Source organism: Sesamum indicum, linkage group LG7 (assembly GCF_000512975.1).
Source record: "Sesamum indicum cultivar Zhongzhi No. 13 linkage group LG7, S_indicum_v1.0, whole genome shotgun sequence".
NCBI lineage: Eukaryota > Viridiplantae > Streptophyta > Magnoliopsida > Lamiales > Pedaliaceae > Sesamum > Sesamum indicum.
In genome coordinates, this window is record NC_026151.1 from 11,373,905 (window position 1) to 11,393,693 (window position 19,789).

Genomic DNA, 19,789 nt, shown 5'->3' on the forward strand with positions numbered 1-19,789 from the left:
AAAGAAAAAAAGAAAAGGGAACGTTATTGTATGAAATTAGTTGTGCAATCAAACTTATTTCATTGTTTCGTGGAGAAAATAGAACTGGGCTCAAAGTCCTAAGTGGGCCGGTCCAATAAATTGGGCTGGCCCGGAAGAAAATGCTTCGATCGACTTCGTCACGCGCTAAGGCGGGCGTGGAGAATTTATATGAATTTCGTTGGAGATATGAATAAAAGGAATGAGCAAACAACTCTGGCAGTGGAAGAACAAAGCAAAGAGAGAGCGGAGAATCTTTATGGCCGAAGCCCTCTACTTCATCTATACCTCTGGTGACAATTTACCTAATTTACCCTCCATCTTCCCTCAAATTCCCCTCTTGCCTCCCCTCGCTTCTCAGCCTTCCTCTCCAGTCAGGTATGCGTGCTTTCGTGGAATACTTTGTTGAAGGTGGTGTCAATTTTGGTCAATTTATACAATTTTAATGTTAAAAAATATTGTTCTTGGTAAATGTTTTGTAGTCTTTAATTGCAGTAGAAAGGGTTTTTATTGGGCTTCTGTTTGTTTTTTAGAGGTATAGTTTAGGTTAAAGGTTCAATCACTATTCGCTACAGTTTTCTTATGATTTCTTGAACATGATTATGATTTTTCCCCCTTTTCTTGCATTGAAATTACGGCACTCCTTTTTGAACCCAAAATATAGAGAACTAGAGAATTGTATTGAAATTTTGTAATAGTAACAGGAAAATGAGTTTTCTTGAATTAACTTCTTTAACTAGGATGGATATTGGAAGGCAATATAATCAATGGTTTGGTCAACCGGGTGGTCATTTGGGATGCAATTGCCTTATTCAATGTTATCCTTATCAATGATGAGGACACCTTAGTATATTTATATACTAAGCTTCAAGAATGTTAGAACAAGAATGCAGGTTTTGATAGCAAAACAAAGGGGTTCGTGATTATATAGGGTTATCATAATGTGTTCTATATCTTTGATGTATTTTTTCTGTTTATCTTTTGCACTGGAATTCATCAAAATCATAAACCAATTGGTTTCTTATGTAATTAGCAGAATGTGATAGGCACATTTATACAAGTCTAAGAGAAGTGAATGATCAGCATTATGAAGAGATAGGAACATGGAGAGATTCGTGTATTTAGGTGAAGTAACATGGGCGGACATTGTGATTATCCCCGAAACAAATTACAACTTTTACTAAGTGTGGGAGAGACTTGGTAGATCATTATCTTCATTGATGGCGCCCTTGGACTTGTTGCAAAGTTGCTCTAGTTTGATGTTAACTGTTCTCTTTAGGATTTGACACTGGAAAATCCCAGTATAACCAGGTGAAGCTTTGAAACAAAACGTTTGGCTAGATCTTGATCTTCCTAACGCTATGCAGGACAAGCATTCCTGTAAGTCATTGAAGTTACCAAGTATCAAAATATTGAACACCTCTTCTTTGTTTACAGTCAGTCATGAGGAAAGTAACTTATACGTCTTAAACTTCGTATTAGTGCTGGAAACTGAAATGTTTCTACTTAAATTTAGATAAGCTAATTTGGATAATAAACTTTTTATAGGATTGGACAATCTAATAGCGTTGTGGTTGTTTTCATTTGTATTTCACCATTTCACCGCTCAAGTTTAATGCTAAGATTTTTTGTTGGATTGCCAGTTGAGATATTAGAAATCATGGGCGATTCAGTGGATTTGACTGGGGATGGAGGCGTCATGAAGACACTAATACGGCGAGCAAAACCTGATGCAATTGTTCCATCAGAGGGTCTTCCGCTTCTTGATGGTATGCTTAGATAGTTGCTCATCATCTTGTTACTTTTCATGTCATGGAAATTTCGCTGTCACAATTTGGAATTGGGGCCCCAACTATTTTGTGTTTAGTAAGTGTAATGGCATGACTGCGTCTTTTTACCTCCGCAAATCGATTGCAAAAATGTAAAGTTGTCTTGTTATTGCCACAAAAGCAAAAGGGTAGATTGAGGAGAACAACAATTGCTGGATTTTGTTCAGAACCTGGCCCATGTTTGTTTAGTTGCTGTGTCAGTTGTTTCATTTATCCAGTTCAAAATTGTTATTCAGTGAGTAGGAAAAGTTCTGGCTCAATATTATGAGCCTAGTTTCTGTTGTATGGACATGAAGATGAGGACTGGAGTCGCAGAAGTACCTGGAAGACTTGTCTATCTGTTCCATTGCTTTATGTAGTAGCAGACAGGAATAATTCGGAGTGGGCTCCTGTAATGTTCTAATATAGGAGTTTTAATTGTTCAATATTAAGATTAGGTTCTGCAATGAGGAAAACCCATTTGTAGTTATTTTGTCAGACATGTCTCTGCTTTTTTGTTTCTTTCCCATATGTTCTTTTTTATGCCGTATCCCTCTCAAGCCAATCCACCTGTTACCGCCCTTCATCAACACTTGGCCCTGGCATTCTACTATTCGATCTCGACACTACCTATTTCCTTCTTTTGCTTCCATTTTTTATGTGCCTTTGCTTAGAGCACAATTTTTTAATATCTTTGTTTATCCCTTTGGTTAATGTCAATTGCTTTGAGCCAACATATTTTGGTTTCACGATCGTAAAATAATCCCACTTAATATGTTATACTGAATTCAGGTTTTACAATTTACCTGCCTATTTGTCTTCATTTAGTGCTATCACAGCTAGTGATTTGTGTTTACCATACCAGGAAAAAAAAAGGATTATTTTTATTTGATATATTTTAAACAGTTCATTATGAAGGAATTCTGGCTGAGACTGGTGAAGTGTTTGATACAACACATGAAGATAACACTATTTTCACCTTTGAGTTGGGTAAGGGATCTGTAATTAAAGCTTGGGATATAGCGCTGAAAACCATGAAGGTGAATGCTTGTGCATTTCTTTAGCTATTATTTATATGGTTCGACCTTAAGTTCATTCCTTTACTTGGTGTTGCAGGTCGGTGAGGTTGCTAAGATCACTTGTAAGCCAGAATATGCCTATGGCAGTGCTGGTTCGCCGCCAGATATCCCCCCAGAGTATCACTCTTTCTTCTTTAACCTTAAAATTGCTGCATGAAACAAAAGCCGTGGAATAATTGCTTTACATGCATACCCTATAGCTTCCAACTGAGTGCAGATAACTCATTTTGCTGCACTTCCAGTGCACTCGGGATGGAAGAAATGTTAAATTCAACCATTTCTATATTTCAAAAGGGATCAACTTCCCACAAATCTACTCCTGCAAAGATGATGAATTTGGTTGAATTGTGGGAACATGAGTTATTTCTCTCTCAAATGAATTACCTCATTGACTTCCGAGAAAATACTTTCCTTTGAAGGACGTAATGAGTATGCTGATTATATTAAGAAACTTTATTGGCCTCACCGGTTAGTGTTTCTGTTTCCAATTAATTGATAAAATTGATATATATGTCAACCATATACGTTGGGCTAGGAGTTAGTTGGATCTGAAACATCTTATTCAATTCACTAACATAGAGGAATCTCTTTTGGAATTTCCTCCCACTTTTTCTGTAAGTATCATCCAACGATTAGCAGGTGTACAATATTGCTTTCCCAAGATTGATAATTTTCTGATACAGGCATGTGCTATTTGAATTTCACTTTGCAGTTCAACACTTATTTTTGAGATCGAGTTGGTGGCTTGCCGACCTCGTAAAGGCTCTAGTCTGAGCAGTGTTTCAGATGAGAGGGCTAGGCTGGAGTAAGTGTTAGCAGTTAATATCCATCAATTTCTTATTATTTCGGTGAGTGGAGGCTCTTTCATTAATTTTTAATGCTATATTAAATTTATCTGTTTTGCTCAGAGAGCTTAAGAAGCAGAGGGAACTTGCTGCTGCAGCTAAAGAGGAAGAAAAGAAGAAAAGGGAAGAAGCAAAGGCGGCTGCTGCCGCTAGGATTCAGGCCAAACTTGAAGCCAAAAAAGGTCAAGGCAAGGGAAAGGGCAAAGCCAAATAGGGCTATTAAGTATGTTTTTCCTCTGATGGAGCTAATAAACCTTCATCGGCTGCCACACTAGGCCATAGCAACATACACTTTTTTATTGGCTGCACTTTGCTGGCCATGCAAGATGACATCTGGTTGCTCTTCAAGGTCTCTGAGGGTTTAGTTTATACAATATCATGTATTGTGTCTCTGTATTTGCCTCTTACTCTGGCATGCAGTAAAGGGGCAGTGTGTGGTCCATTGGATATATGTAATAATATGGGGTAATGATATAACACCAAACCAAGAGTATATAGCTTGCTTCGTAGACCTTTACATTAATGAGTAATGATAAACAAATATCACAGAAACTTATGTCTTGAGGAGTGCCCAAAAGAAAATGGCCCAAAACGGAAGTCCTGTTGATGCTGTCGCAAAGATCACTTCAGTTTCATAAATCACAGGTCAAGAGCCAGAGGGAATCAAAGCAAATCATATGAAAATTGTCAGAAATATTGACATCAGGATCTCTCAGTAATCCTACATACCAACACTGTATCAAACAGTTAAGGTTATATCCTAATAAGATGTACATAGCTGGATGACAAGTGAGGTTAGCATAAGTTTAGACTGGACAATGCAATGGCATGTGCCTGACATATTCAATAGACTGTAAGCATGGGATGTACAGTTCTCATGGACATCATATCATGATCTTCAGAAATCTCTTTGATGCCACATCAAGGTAATTAGCAGCGGCAAATTCATTTGCCTGTATACATCATGTATATACTTGTGAATGTAAAGATAACAAAAACCGATGTTCAAAAAATTCATAGCTAAACCATGTCTGAAGCATCAATTTCTCCTTGAGCGATCTCTGACCACCGGGAGCCAGCTCTAAATTTGCAAACAGGACACGTCCCTTGCTGCCGCAGCCATGGATCTATGCAATTCACATGGAACTGCAAAACACGAAATGGACACTCAAGGTGATTCAACAACTCTAAGAAAATAAATAACTACATTGACTGCTTCTAAATTTTAGATATATTACAAAAAGGGTCTCCCAGTTTTGAAAATTACATTACAATCCTTGCACTCATGTTTTATATTATAGATTCCCATCTGAAGAATGAATGGCCAAGGAGAAATTTATAATATAAAACATGACCACAGCGTATTAGTGCAAAATCCCAAATCAATGGGTTTTCTATCATGCTCAAGCCCTCATTGTGCTACATGATTATCCCTTAAACAAAATCACTGGTTTAACCAGTGGATGTCCTATTTACATCATAGCATAATTAACAGACAATGGATGGGTCAGACAATGCAGCTAATGCATCAAAGGGGACAAGTAACAGAAGTAAAGGAAGCCGACAAACATAATAATCTCAAATAGCTGAAGAGAAACCTGATGCAAGCATGGCAAACTACGAATGAGTTCGCCAGCATTAACTTGCTCCAAGCAAACACTACAAGTCAGATCATCGTCAGTGGTCTTCATTCCCGCTTGTGGTGCTGCAGGGTCTTGTTTTTTCTGCATGAAACAATAAATCTTAGGGTGCTTGCAAACTTACAAAATAGTAGCATGTTTACCAGCCAAACTATAGAAGACTTAAATAAGCAAGAGTGGCTCCGAGGATCACTGGCTGGCCCTCATTTTTCTTTTACTTCCCCTAATTTTATAAGGGACCATAACAGTTATTACACTTGGAATGATTTAATAAGCCACCAATTTCCAAATCAGGGAAAATGAAAAGGAATGAATAATTAACCAGTAATACATAGCATTTCTCATGCAACAATACCAAAAATGTTATTTTCAAGGTTACCCTGTGAGGGGCCTTCAGAATAAAGTTATCCTGTGACATACTGAGATTTCATCTTCTCCATTTCACAGACTCAGGAAAAGGAGAAAATAATCCGGAAATAGAAGAAATTATATGCAAGCTGTCAGGATCATACAAAAATCAAAGCCACATGCAAGGAAAGTCTATTGCAAACATTTCACCATGGCATTGAAGGTTTGGGAGCTTAAAGCATTGAAATAGATGTAAAACCCTACTATATGATTTTCATCTGCTGAAGCTCAACACTTATTCATGTATTTGGGTGAAGAGACATAGTAAGCAAAATTTTCTCTGCGGTTCTTGTTATTCAGTAAATACAACAATACCACAGGGACTAATTGTTTCTTATATCTATTTGAGTACTCTTTCAGGTATACCATACCCATGTAGTCTGAAAAAGAGAAAAGGAAAGATTCAACAGAAACAGCACTAGCGATATAATCTTTCAGTAGCTCTTCAATTACTGTGCAGATACTAATTATGCCATGCAAGCATAATCATGACAGCACAAGAAGGGGCAAGTTGTCAGCAATTAGAAAAACCAAATAAATTAGGTAGCTCTCATCTCTCAGCAGCAAAATCATAAAATATATGTTCCAGATAAATCACCATTATGTTCCTTCATAGAATTGAGAAATTTCACATACATACCTGTCTCAAGATCAAAAGCAGAAGTAAAAGAAGTAAAAAGACATGTTAGCTTTACTGAACAAAAGAGATCCTAATTTTCTTTTATGAGCACTATAAAAGAAAAAGAGCAGTACCTCGACGGAGGATGAAGAAGAACCCTGCTGCGTGGATGAGCCCACACTGTCAGAAGGACCAAGATAAAACTCCATTTAGAAGTACTTGGAAAAGGACGCATGCATTCTTTTCAAACTAAAGTAAACATATCCTAAAACCTGCAATTTGGTTCCCTATCACAACAAGGCAGAGCTGTCCAACTACTGTTCTCTAACAGGCCTGCCTATTCTATTATTGTCAAGCTTGGACTACATAGCACACATCATTTCCCATTCTCATAACACAGATACTGACTGAAGTTCATATATCAGAAGAAAAAAGAATAGTCACAAATATTCTACATGTACTCCAACAATCTAATAAGAAGAGAAATAAATAATTAAGCTAAACTTACAAAACCTTCATGAAGTTCCTAGTGCAACTGAATTTGTTCAGCAGAATTAATCACCAGTCATCACTAATATCTAGTCTCAAAATTTAGAGCTAATCAGCGGAAACTACTATTAGATAGAGCAACAAAATTAATCTTAGTAAGAAACAGAAGGAACTGTTACATGTCAAAAGAATGAAAATAGATCACATCTGAACAAGCAAAATGCCATCATCCAACACACTGGTCATGGCAGGTTTCTATTTTAAACCTTATAGACAACCAAGCATATGATATCTACTTGCTTCCAAGTGTAATTATCAGACTAAGATTTGCAATGTTTGTTGCTTCATGTTTGAATGTCATATCTTTGATTCCGAAAAACAAAGAGATGCCTGACTAGATTAACTTAAAATCTCATAAAGGGTAACTTTTGTTTGGGGAAAAAAAAGGCACCAACCATGCTTCTGCTGTCAAATACTCATGCAAATAAACCATGACATGATAAGAAAAGAAAATGGCGGCGCAGATCTAAATGAACATTATCAACAACCCTACTATGAAATAATGAAGGAGAAATGAAACCAAGTGTATGAATAATGACAAAAGTTTCCAACTACTCCCAACCTCTGAGGACTGGACACCTTATACTTGTGGACAGGAAGCGCATTGATCTCCTCCTCACTCATAGAGGCGGTGGGGACGTTGTCAGCATCCAGTGCTCGCAATGTTTCATAATCTGGAGAGACAATAAGACATGACGTGAGCATCCAAATATTCCTCAAATAATACTTCACCTTTCTGAATGAGATTAGTCAATAAACTTAATACAACAGATCACCTACAAATAGGACCCAAAACTTAGCATTATGTAAAACGCTGGAATAATGCAGGTATACCTAAGTCATCGAATTCCCTATCAAGAAGTGCAAGCTGGAGTCTGAGACCTTGCAACCTTCCCCTGGTTGCAAGTGCTATAGATGGTGGCATGTGAAGTCGCAATTCCGTGTGGCCAAGAAGGCCACTAGCTGCAACAGCATGAGCTTGTGCCTGAGCTTGAAGTTGCTGACAAGTTGCATACATCCTCAAAGTTGTTGCCATCAAAAAGACACCAAGTACCAACCAGAGCTTTGCAATATGGAAAAAGAACGAAGAAATTATATATTTGAAGATATTTTACAACTGATGGGATTTAATAAAAGCATTTTCATCATGGAAAGAATACAAACCAGAAAATTAGGAGACATTTGGTGTGAGTTCAAAATCATAAACAGCAAAAGCACTGTTACAAAGGAATGACCAATTACAAAATCCAGTTAATAGGCAGACTATCAGAGAAATATAATACCAAATGAACATCTATATGAGATATACCTGTGACAAGAAAAGCGAGAGAGTTTGTATTGACTGGTCGGGCATGAACACGCTGATCAGCAGCAATTAGATGGCATACATATATTAGAGAGACAAATGTTCATGAACTTTGAAATAAAATGATAAAGCATCTACCATTTTGAGAATAACAGTTAATTAAGGCTAGAAAGTCACCACTGCACGCCGCTCAGGAATGAGTCCTGGAAACCCAGTTTCCATATCTCCTCTTGTGCCTCGGAAAACAAAACTCATGGTCTCCAGAAACTGAAGCAGCACTAAGGGAACAAATTTATCTTCCACAAAGACCCCTGGAACCAGCCTTATCCTACCAAAAGAAGTTATAAACTGTAATAGTCACCATGCTAAAAAGAAAAGCGTTGAAAATAGTAAGTTAACTTATGCTACATGTGGTTGTACAACTTCTTGCAAGTATTGAACAGAATAAAAAATAAGCATTCAGGTTCATAAGCACACCTCTTTACTATTACAAGTACAAAAATAACTTCTCCATTGCTAAATTTCATCAACTCAACATTAAGAGCTCTTCTAAAGATTAAACAGCTTAAGAAGTGACGATCCACTAAAATTATAAGAAACTTCCTCTGATGTACTAAGCAATTTGAACTCTACAAAACAAAAATGTTCCAACCACAGCATCATGTACTTATCCTAAAAGAGATTCAAGCTGACAGAAGACTCTAATCACAAAACCTGACGCAGATTGGCAAGGCTTTAAAAACTACAAAAAGTGCTACCATTTCCATTCAAGAGCACACAATGCATCTAGCAACGCAAATAGTTTTTCATCCTTCATGCCTTAGAACCCTATTGAACACCATATCTGAAGAAACAGGATGAATTCTCACAGTATTTTGTAAGTTGTTTTATATCATTATGCAATACATTTTGAACAAAATTTACATCAAAACCCTTTCAGTTTCTTTCATTATCAGCAGACTGCAACTTTTTTGTGTCTGTATAAAGCCCATCAGGGCCGCCTTTCACTTCTAAAATGCCGCCGATTGGATCCAAAATCAATCTCAACGAGCCTTATTTATACTACGAAACGTTGGGCTGATGAGACCTCAGACTTTCGGTGGCATCGGGTTTTGGTTTGTTACATATTTTTATACCAATTTCCCCTCCCTTTCCTACTAATGACGGAAATCCTTTTGGGTTCCGGAAATAGAATAGGTTCCACAGGGAATAGCTCAATGGCAAATACCTTCCATTGTTCCTACACATCCATTATAATTTCAAAGATCTATCATGACCACTCCATTGCATGAACCATGGATGCAATGGCATCGTACAAATTCTATATTATCGTACCAATCGACTAACATTTGCAGGGATAGAACCAATTTACAGAAAGAAATAACCCAACCCTCCGCCTCGCTATCAACCAAATACTTATGACCCAATTCTGGCGATTAATTGAAAGAGAATCTCCTAATAATCCATAAATTATATTGCACAAATCGATTATTTCTAGCTCAAATTTCATGTTCTACAAAACCCAAATTTGGAAGAAAAATCCAGTTTACCTCAAACACCACCGAGATAATAACAACATCCCATGCATCAAACAAATAGCGTTTGCCAAAAATCAATTAAAGGGCCACAAAACCCTTAACACGATATTAAATTTCCATGATATGATAGCAAAATCTTCCAACCGGCTACAAATTGTTTACATGCATGTTCGTCATCCAAAAGTTAAGATTATTAAATGGCGGAAGAGAAAAATGTTTACTTACAGATATGGGTTCCGCAGGATGGATCCGAATGCGCAAAATAAATTACAAAAAAAAAAAAAACGATTTGGATGAAGAAAATGGCTGAGTTTCACGAGTGGATAAAGAACAGAAAAAGAGTCGACTCGGACGCGTTAGGGCTTTTTCCCCTATGGAATATATAATTCAAAAGCCCAACGCTGAAACTAATGCGCTGATTTTGCAATTTACTGCTTTTGTACAGCGGAGGACGGGCTCCGAGAACGACGACGTATTTCTCCTTCTCTCTTTTTCCTTTTTCTTTCCCCTATTCCTAGCAAATTTGTGCTGATTTTCTTTTCCCAAAATTATTTAATAGTTTATACTATGCCTAAAATTTGTTTCTCTCCACTAACTCATTTTTTTTTAATTTTTTATTTTTTATAAAGATATTATTTTAGGCCTTCACTTTTTATTTTCAATTGCAATTTGACTTTTTGCACATAAATTTTAAAAAGTATGCCTGTTTGAACCCAATTAATTTTATTTTTTTTAAAATTATATATGTTAATTGAATAAATAAAAATATTTAAAAATAGAATAATGTTACCAGAAATTATTAAAGTTATGAGAAATTATTAAAAATAAAGAAAGAGAAAAGAAAAAGAGACCAAATCAAAGTTAATAAAATCTAAAAACAAAAAACAACAAATTAAAAATGCAAATTGGTGCTCTTCAATTATACTACTTATCATGGCACACCGTCCCTATGTACATATGATAAATAATACTTTATATTTTAAAATATATTATGAATAAAAAATATATATAAAAACAAAAACATTGTATTTCTAAAAAAAAAAAGGAAAGAAAGAAAAAACAAAAAAAAATCAACTTAGGTGTATTGTCGGCATAATAATAAAATCGGTGTTGCAGTTCATAACCGCCATTTGTGGAAGAAAGGGCATTTTTTTATACTAGTAATCATGGTACATCGTCCCTGCGTGCATATAATAAATAATATTGCATATTCTAAAATCAACTTAAGGGTATTATTAGCATAATAATAAAATTAGTATTGTAGTGTCATAACTGTCATTTGTGAGATAAAAAGATCTATTTTTTTAACTAACCATTGTGGAACGTCGTTCCTACGTTCATCTAATAAATAATTTTTACACTTTAAAATATATTATAAATAAGATCAATTAATACATATTTGAAAAAATTGAATAAGTTAATTATTATTTTTATTTGTTCCTCTATCTTCCCCTCCCTCGTTGTCTTTTGATAATTATACCTTTTTTTTATTTTTCATGCATTTTTTTGTCAGTATGTTTGTATAAATTTAATATTAACTAATCATTTTATGTATATTTTATTTTAAATAGTAATATATAAGTTAGTTATTTTATCATGAAAGGCATTGACTTCACAAAAAGTGGTGTTATTAACCGTTGTTTCGAAGGACTTTTCTTTTTATATTAGTATATATATAACATAGATAAAATTAGTAATTTGTGGCAAACTATAAATGTAAAAATTATATATTACTATTTAAAATAAAATATACATAAAATGATTAGTTAATATTAAATTTATACAAACATACTGACAAAAAATGCATGAAAAATAAAAAAAAGGTATAATTATCAAAAGACAACGAGGGAGGGGAAGATAGAGGAACAAATAAAAAAAATAATTAAATATTACAAAAAACATAAAAAAAAAATATAGTATAGATTATATAAATGATAACTTGTGTAATGCATATTAATATATAGTTATTGTGAACTTTTCAAACAAAAAAGCAGTGGATAAATAAGGGGTTTTACTTCATCTTTTTGCACCATAAAATTATATTCTTCAATTTTTACATCCAGTTATTAAAGAAAACGTAAATCATACTTTTTTTCCTTTACTATTCGTTGATTCTATAATACTTACCCCTTCGTATCTGGGGGCGGAGGAATTTGTTGGATAATAATTAATAAGTATTGCTATTTCTATTATTTATTATTAATTAAATATTAATAATTTATAGCATGAAATAATAGTTTCTGTAAACTTGTACTCAGAAGGAAAAGAATATAACAAAGATCTGGAAATGTTGATGAGATTAATTTGTAATTAAACAGTCAATTATTATTTATAAGAATGTTTCTAAATATAAGGGATAGTTACACGTAATTCTTTGTGTTAAAAAATATCCCTGACATTTATTCCTATGTTAACTTTATGTTGGTAAAATTAACAGAATTTACTGATATTAGTGAAAGAGTTGAATAAAACTTATACTCACTCCCAATTAATCTATTAAGATCAAATAAATATTTTTTTACCAAAATATTATCATGGAACGGTATATAAAAATTAATATTGTGCGGTGCGAGATGAATATGGCTTTTATTTTTATATGGTAGTAATTAACGAATTTGTGGGGATGGTGTAGAATTATGGGTTTGAATGTTGATGTAAGACGTGCCCCAAGACTTTAATGAAATATGAATTCTCCAATTGCACCCTCACACACCTGTTGCTTCTAAGTTTTAACAAACTAATCCTAATTATTATTATGCAAAGCCTAAATATTAATATGATGATGATGATGACGATGACATGACTACCCAATCTCAAACTCCCATATATATCTCAATCCCATGTCTGAACATGGATTAGTCTCACTCTCACTCACTTTCAACCACCAAATACGACTCTCACTCATATCCATAACCCCCCCCCCATTGAGAATTTGAGGGACCAAATGGAATGGCTCCCCAAACTTAAAAGGACCATTAACCAAAATTAACCCAACATCATTGAAATCAATCAGTTAGGTATGAATTGAAGGTAAGTGACATCATTACATACGTCACTTGTTCGTTTACAGAAAATAAATACAATACAATATATATATATATATAACAATTATATTAATTAATTAATTAATAGCTGATTCAATACAAGAACAAAGTGGCGTACAGTGCATACAAGTTGAGGTTGAGATCATAATATTTTTAACAAGCACATATGCACTGCTTTACCAACTATTTGCAATATGCTGTATCTTCTTCTCCTCCTCCTCCACAAAACTTAGGTAATCCTAACTCCTTACCCTACATCAACATCACCTCAATCTCTGAAAACTGTATAAAAGCATCAAGAATCATGAATCAACATCCAAGAATCATCACCCGCAACTAGCAATACGATGCAACTTAAGATAAGCATTGGCACTTTTTGATCGAATCAGGATAACCTAGATGAGCAGACATCTGCTCAAAATGAACACAACATCTACACCCACAGACATCTGCCGTATTCAATTTTGCATTTACCAAAATAAGATTAGACTATAGAAAGAGAACCAATTCTCACCAAAACAGGCAAAAGTGTCTCGGAAAAGACTAACTTTGGTCATATTACAGGGCTGAGCATATAACTTCGAACCATGACATGAGAGAAACCAGTGCTAATCTCCTTCTATGCAGCAAGTAAACAGTAGAATATAAACTCAAGCCATGGAAACATGGGCAGCCAGGTTTATGTTTTCCAACTCTTTACAAATTCATCAACCATCCAATTCCAATGAAAGGTGGAACGTTTGCTGCACCTAAAATTTCAAACTCAACAACTCGCCTTCCCATTCTTTGGCTGTTTGGCATCAACAATATTTGAGTGATTGACAACATACACACCAAATGCATTTACTTCATAAACATGTCAACATTGTCAAGCTTGCTGCAAAAAAATAACTGTTAAGTCCTAAAGCATGAACACCACAGAGAATTCTCCTGCAGTACTTCTGTAAGAAAACAACATAAACCACCATTAAAAAATCTATTAAATGTTGCGCACCATGATATCATCAAGCTTAGAACATTCAGGAAACTTCGAGGTCAGAAGACAATCCAAAGAAATAATTCATGTTGCCCATAAAAAAATGATTGATTAAAAAATAAACCTGCCTGCCAATTATATGTCCATCAAAAAATGATTCATTACTCGTTAAGCATCATAGGCATAGAAATTAACTTACAGAATTGGATATAACATAGCATTACCAAAGGTAGCTACATATTGCACAAATATGATAGAGGAATAAAAGGAAAATAAGGGACTTATAAATTCAAAAGCAGTTTGACACACAAGGCTGGGTAGCTTCTATCCCAAGTTCCCAGAATCCAGTCCAACCATTAGATACCTCTCAATTGTAGGAGTTCATTCTCCTCTGTTCCTTCATCTCCGTGTCTACTTTTTCCACCTACATTCTCCATCTAAGGTTATTAACCACCTGAAATTGGAGTGATCATACTTGAGCACAACACAAAACTGAAGAGAAATCATTAACCATTTCATTTTCTGCTATTTAGAATCAATAATAATGAAGTCTGTCCACCATCAGTAACCATGTGCAGACTGCCAATTCTATACTTGGAACCCCACCTGACAGACTACCATCTCTGGTCGCCTCCATCGTTAACTTCAAAACCCCATCCTCTCCGCCGTCTTGATGCGGAGCTAAAAACTGATGACAATGAGCCACTCCTCCGGCTTATTCTAGAGTCCGAGCTAGAACTAGAAGTGGAAGATTCACCTCTACCAAAACATGCAAACAAACTATGCAAAATCCTTCTCAATCCACCCCTCTCCCTAGATACGCTCCCTCTAGAACCCCATGAAATCCTCCTTGGCACCCCATTATTAGTAAATCCACCGTCCATCTCTGTGTACACAACAGGCGACTCTCTCTCTCCACCTCTTCTCCCTCCAGAAAACCTCCCCACAGCGAACCCACCACCGGGCAGTCTCCAAATTGTCAGTCCAACCGTCTCATCATCATTTCCAACCTCGTTCGTTCCTCTATTCACTTCACTTGCATCACGATTACCATTAACATTCTCATTATCAGTTGGCAATTCATGTCTACAAACTGGACACGAGTTTCTCAACGAAAGCCAGGGCAAAATACAATCTTGATGGTACAAATGCTTGCAGGGCATTTCCCGAGCCTGGCTCCCCAAATCAAAGGCCTCTTTACAGACAGCACAGTACGATTCAATAGCTATGTGTTGGTCACTAATCTCGACAGTGGGCATAGACTCAATAGCAGCCTTGGATGCAGGCGGATTATTATCTATTCTTCCAATCCCATTTGCCTCAATTTGAGCCAACTGATCTAGCAACCTGTCGAACCCCGACCCAAGTAAAAACTCTGACATGCTCGCAGGCAACGGCCTTAAACCCGACCCGGCTCCGTCATCGTAATACAATTCAAAGCCACCTCCAGGAGCGGCACCGCCTCCAGCTCCAGCTCCAGCTCCTCCATCGTTGTGCCCACGAAGAACAATAACCGGATTAAAGGGTGAGCGATCGCCACCATTCCTGCGACTTCTTCTCAGCCTGGGGCTTGAAGACGACCCGGAACCAGGGCCCGATTCAGGAGTTCGCACCATGTACATGGCGGCTGCGGGGAAACGACGTCTTCGGGACTCAGAGAGCGAAGATCGAGAGGGGGTTTCGATCTCCTCGACGAACCCACCGTTGCAATCTGGACAATTGATGGAATCTTGGGTTCCGACCCTGACAAATCGGCTGCATCTGTAACACCAGTAGGTTGAAGGCATCGAGATCTACACAAGATGTTGTTGAGGAGAAGAAAGAATCCGATATCAGATCTGAAAAATTGAAGCTTTCCCCCCGTAAGAGAGCAAGAATTGGGAGAAAAACATGGAGGAAGGGAGAGAGAATGAGGGAGCTGGGGGTGGAGAGAGAGATGATGTTTGGGTACAAAACAAAATGAGAGAAAAGAAAGAAATTGGGGGAATGGGGGATATATGAGTGAGGTCATGGGTGTGTAATAAGTTGGGGAAGTAGGGGTAAATATGTCAAACTGGACAACGGGGGTATTGGCGTTTAATCAACGCTTGGAATGCGGGACACGTGGTGAGTTATATTGGCCCAAAATGACTAATTTGGTAGTTAAATTCAATTTTTGGGAGTGGGAAAGCATAATTATGAATTTATAAAAGGGTGTGATATTAGATATTTTAGTGTGGGTCTGAATTAAGGCAATGGATGCGAGAGGGTATATATATGATAACAACACATTTGATGATCTCCAAATATCAAATATACTATGCATTTATTATGCTTTTTCTTTTCTGTTTTAGTAGCATTTCAGCGCTTCACCAAAAATGTCCATTCTTCTTCTCATCCAAATCCAACTAAATATTACTATATATACATATAATATGGTATTTATAAAATAATGTTTGAGAAAACATAGCTGCTGATTCCAATCATCACCCTAATTACTCCTCTATTGTTTCAATTTTGCAAATCTGTATAATTAAGAAGCACTTTGGATTTTCTTTTCTATATATATTATTTCATTTTAATAAAATTATGACTCATATGACAAACACATATAAGTAGGAGAGGGCTGCAATAAATGATAGTTATAACATCAAGACTAGAGATACTACCCGCTGCACATGCAATGTCGTCTATATATAGTGTTCATGTTAGCAAACAAGTGTATATATATATATATATATATATATATGATCCTTTCATTTTATTTGTATTTATGTGGTTTTTCCAAGGAAAGTAAAGTACGTACAATGGATTTTTAATTAAGACTAGCTAGTAATAAGCATTGAATTAAATACCTATCGTATCATACCATTACCATCTGCATGCTAAATACGCAGCAACTTCATATCTTCGAGGATAATAACATTGCGCCCACAAAATACATCGTATAAATTATAAAGTTGAGGTTATTATGAATTAACGTCTTACAAGCATGCCCAAATATTAGTGTACTTAAGTAATAGTTTTTTGGGATAATTACACTCCTTTCTTTGACATTTGATGTAATTATACGTAAATTCTTATAATTTAAAATATTACATCTAATATTCCTCAAGTTTGCTTCCGTATAACAAATAGGTCCTTCTGTTATCCAAAATTAACTGAATTTGGTAATATCAACAAAAAAAACTCAATGAAAAATAATATTTTTCCTTGATTGACTTATTACTGATTTATTGTAGGTCAAATAATTTTTTTTTACTAAACTATTTTATAACGGTGACCATATACATCATCACACATGCATTAATGTCTAAAGATGTATAGGGGTAATTTGGTTATAAAAAAATTTATTTAATTTACAATAAATAAGTAATAAATCAATTGAAAGTAAATATAGATTTTTATTATTTTTTTTATTAATATCAATGAATTTAATAATTTTTAATTAACGAATGAACTTGTTTGTTAGATGGATACAAATTTCAGGAGTATCAAATATAATTTTTCAAATTATAAAAGACTTACGTGTAATTATACCAAATACGAGGGGAGGTGTAATTATCATAATTTTTTAATTAACATAAAGGGGGAGCGAGAACAGGTACAAAAGTAAAAATTGGGGTGTAAATTGTCAAAAATTGTGAGCTTAATTGATGACCATGAGATATCACTATTCTCTGCATTTGAAGGATTCACCAACTTGCGCATGACAAAAAAGTGTAAAATGTAATTTATCTCCTATGATATGGTAAATGAGAAAAAAAAAATTATAAAAAAAATAAATTACTTCTTTATATTTTTTAAAAATGAATCAAATTATCTTTCTAACAACGATTTAGATAAGGGTAATTTGTGTTTTTTTTTTCCAGAAACACAAGAAATAATTTACTAATTTATTTTATAGATTGTGATCTCCATTATTTTTTCCTCCCCACCCACCAAAAATAAATAAATAAATAACTACATGTTTATTTCTCATACTCACATTATAAAGAAAGATACTTAAAATTATGTTATATTTATAATGAAATTATAACAAATTTACTATGATATAATTTATAATTTACTATTGTTGGGAATTTAATCCAACAGTGATGAGTTCAAAAAATTGAAACCCTAACCAAACTATTACAGAAAAATGATGGATTACAAAAACTCAAATATTATAAACTAATAATATAGGAATAAATAACACAAAATATAATTACAAAATTAAATCCGTAAATCGAAAATAAAACATAAAAGAGAGATTAATGGCTCAAGGAGCCAGATCCGTAAAGGAGGAAGCTGAAACCTACCAAACGCCGACAACCATTACGGTTGCTTTAGCCAATACCACAAAGGCCTTGTCCACAAAGGACCACTCTTAGATTTCACCAAGAAATCAGTTCAAGAAAAACTTTCAATCAAGAATAGGGAGAAGGGGTTTTTTATCCGATTCTTCTTTACCAGAAAACAACCAGAGATATATATAGGTGAGAAACATTGATATCAGAGAGAGAAGAAGGCCGCAGTCGAGAAAACTGAGAGAAGGAGGGAGACACAAGGCGGCGACATAGGAGACATTATGATTTTCATTCTGCAGGGAGAGAAAGTGAGCGAGAAATCCATTTAATTAGGTAAAAAACCTGGTCGAGTAAGGAGTGGGCTGGGTAGTATGGGTATGGGCTAAGCCTTCCAGTAATATTTGGAACGAATTTGGTCTGAGCTTATAAAAAAAGGTCATGGACTTATGGGCAACACTTTTTCAACAACTATGTATCACTATTTTAATATAATTCTTCATAATAATTAAACCATAAAAAATAATGAAGCAATAAATTCACAAAAAATAATATAAATATGTGTATGTTTGATAAAATTGAAATTAAAGAGTTGGTGTGATTTATTTATAAGATGTAAGTTTTAATACGACACGGATATATAAATTCCAAAATTCTATTTAGTGCCAAAAAGGAAATATATGACAGTGAAATGTGGATGCGCGTTGAGGTTGACTTGAGCGGTGGACCAGTGGGCTGCCTGTCTGCTCGCGACCACATCCCATCTTCAAATGTGGATAAATTAATTCATCATTTATTAGTAATTTTAATCATTAACTCATAACTAAAAAATAAAAATAATTATCGAGAAAAATGATATTATATATATAGGTAGAGTTGAAGATAGAAGAGTCCATATATACAAAAATTGATACTAAAATATAAATATGATTGTGATGGAGCATAAGTTTTCTTTATTAGTGGGTGATCTTTATTTATAAATGGGCAACCTAAATCAGCATTTCATTTTTGTACTTTTCTTTGTTCCACCACTAGTTTAAATAAAAAATAATAAAAAAAAGGACAAAAGGTATATCGTGTCAGAAGACTACCGGGGGCCATTTTTTTTAATGCATCTCATGCTTGCTTTCATAATTTAATCTCCTAACATAAATTGCTATAAATGGATTTTTTTTTTAACATTTTAATTGTTAAATGCTCAAGTTATCTTTATTGGATTGAACTCCTTAAACTAAACATTCTTATTTATATTATTAATATCATTTAATTTAATTTTGAACAAGAATTTTAACCTGTTTGTTTATGTTTTCATTTTCAATTTTCAGTAGAAAATGTATGTTTTTAATTTTGTGTATGAAAGTGAAAATATATTTTATATTGAATTGTAGTATCAAATTAATACTATTTTGAATAAAAATACGTATAAATAAATATATTTTTAATTTTATTTGAAGGTGAATAATATGTGGGCTGGAAAGGTAGTGGTATAGTGTTGATGTGATAAGCAAAGGAGTGGAGAATTGAAGTAAAAACAAGGCAAATAATAGTAGAGGCAGAGCATATATGATCATCAATGGTCCTCCACACTCCACACACACACACATAGATAGATAGGGCATCAAAAGCTGCTTCCTTTGGTCGTCTTTTTCCTTAGCAAATTCATATGCTTCCCCGCTCTTTGTTTCCACCTTTTT

The 19,789-nt window shown here is 34.7% G+C and overlaps 3 protein-coding genes across 4 annotated transcripts; 1 reads left to right on the forward strand and 2 right to left on the reverse strand.

Moving 5' to 3' along the window:
* On the forward strand, positions 217-4,243 carry LOC105167137 (peptidyl-prolyl cis-trans isomerase FKBP20-1). 2 transcript variants are annotated; one of them, XM_020695384.1, is made up of 7 exons: positions 217-396; positions 1,298-1,398; positions 1,662-1,787; positions 2,733-2,866; positions 2,943-3,022; positions 3,618-3,710; positions 3,814-4,243. In XM_020695384.1, the coding sequence occupies exons 2-7, from the start codon at positions 1,380-1,382 to the stop codon at positions 3,962-3,964; spliced, it is 603 nt and encodes a 200-aa protein (XP_020551043.1). In that variant the 5' UTR covers positions 217-396; positions 1,298-1,379; the 3' UTR covers positions 3,965-4,243. The 2 variants fall into 2 exon arrangements, with proteins under 2 accessions (XP_020551043.1, XP_011085030.1); XM_011086728.2 differs by lacking the exon at positions 1,298-1,398 and having other exon boundaries at positions 218-396.
* On the reverse strand, positions 4,410-10,259 carry LOC105167138 (E3 ubiquitin-protein ligase SDIR1). The gene is made up of 9 exons (XM_011086729.2): positions 10,036-10,259; positions 8,450-8,600; positions 8,276-8,327; positions 8,131-8,183; positions 7,801-8,029; positions 7,529-7,640; positions 6,552-6,597; positions 5,349-5,474; positions 4,410-4,896 (listed from the first exon to the last, which is right to left on the reverse strand). The coding sequence occupies exons 2-9, from the start codon at positions 8,525-8,527 to the stop codon at positions 4,771-4,773; spliced, it is 822 nt and encodes a 273-aa protein (XP_011085031.1). The 5' UTR covers positions 8,528-8,600; positions 10,036-10,259; the 3' UTR covers positions 4,410-4,770.
* Positions 13,947-16,687, reverse strand: LOC105167139 (probable E3 ubiquitin-protein ligase RHC2A). The gene is made up of 3 exons (XM_011086731.2): positions 16,679-16,687; positions 14,437-15,623; positions 13,947-14,284 (listed from the first exon to the last, which is right to left on the reverse strand). The coding sequence occupies exons 1-2, from the start codon at positions 16,685-16,687 to the stop codon at positions 14,445-14,447; spliced, it is 1,188 nt and encodes a 395-aa protein (XP_011085033.2). The 3' UTR covers positions 13,947-14,284; positions 14,437-14,444.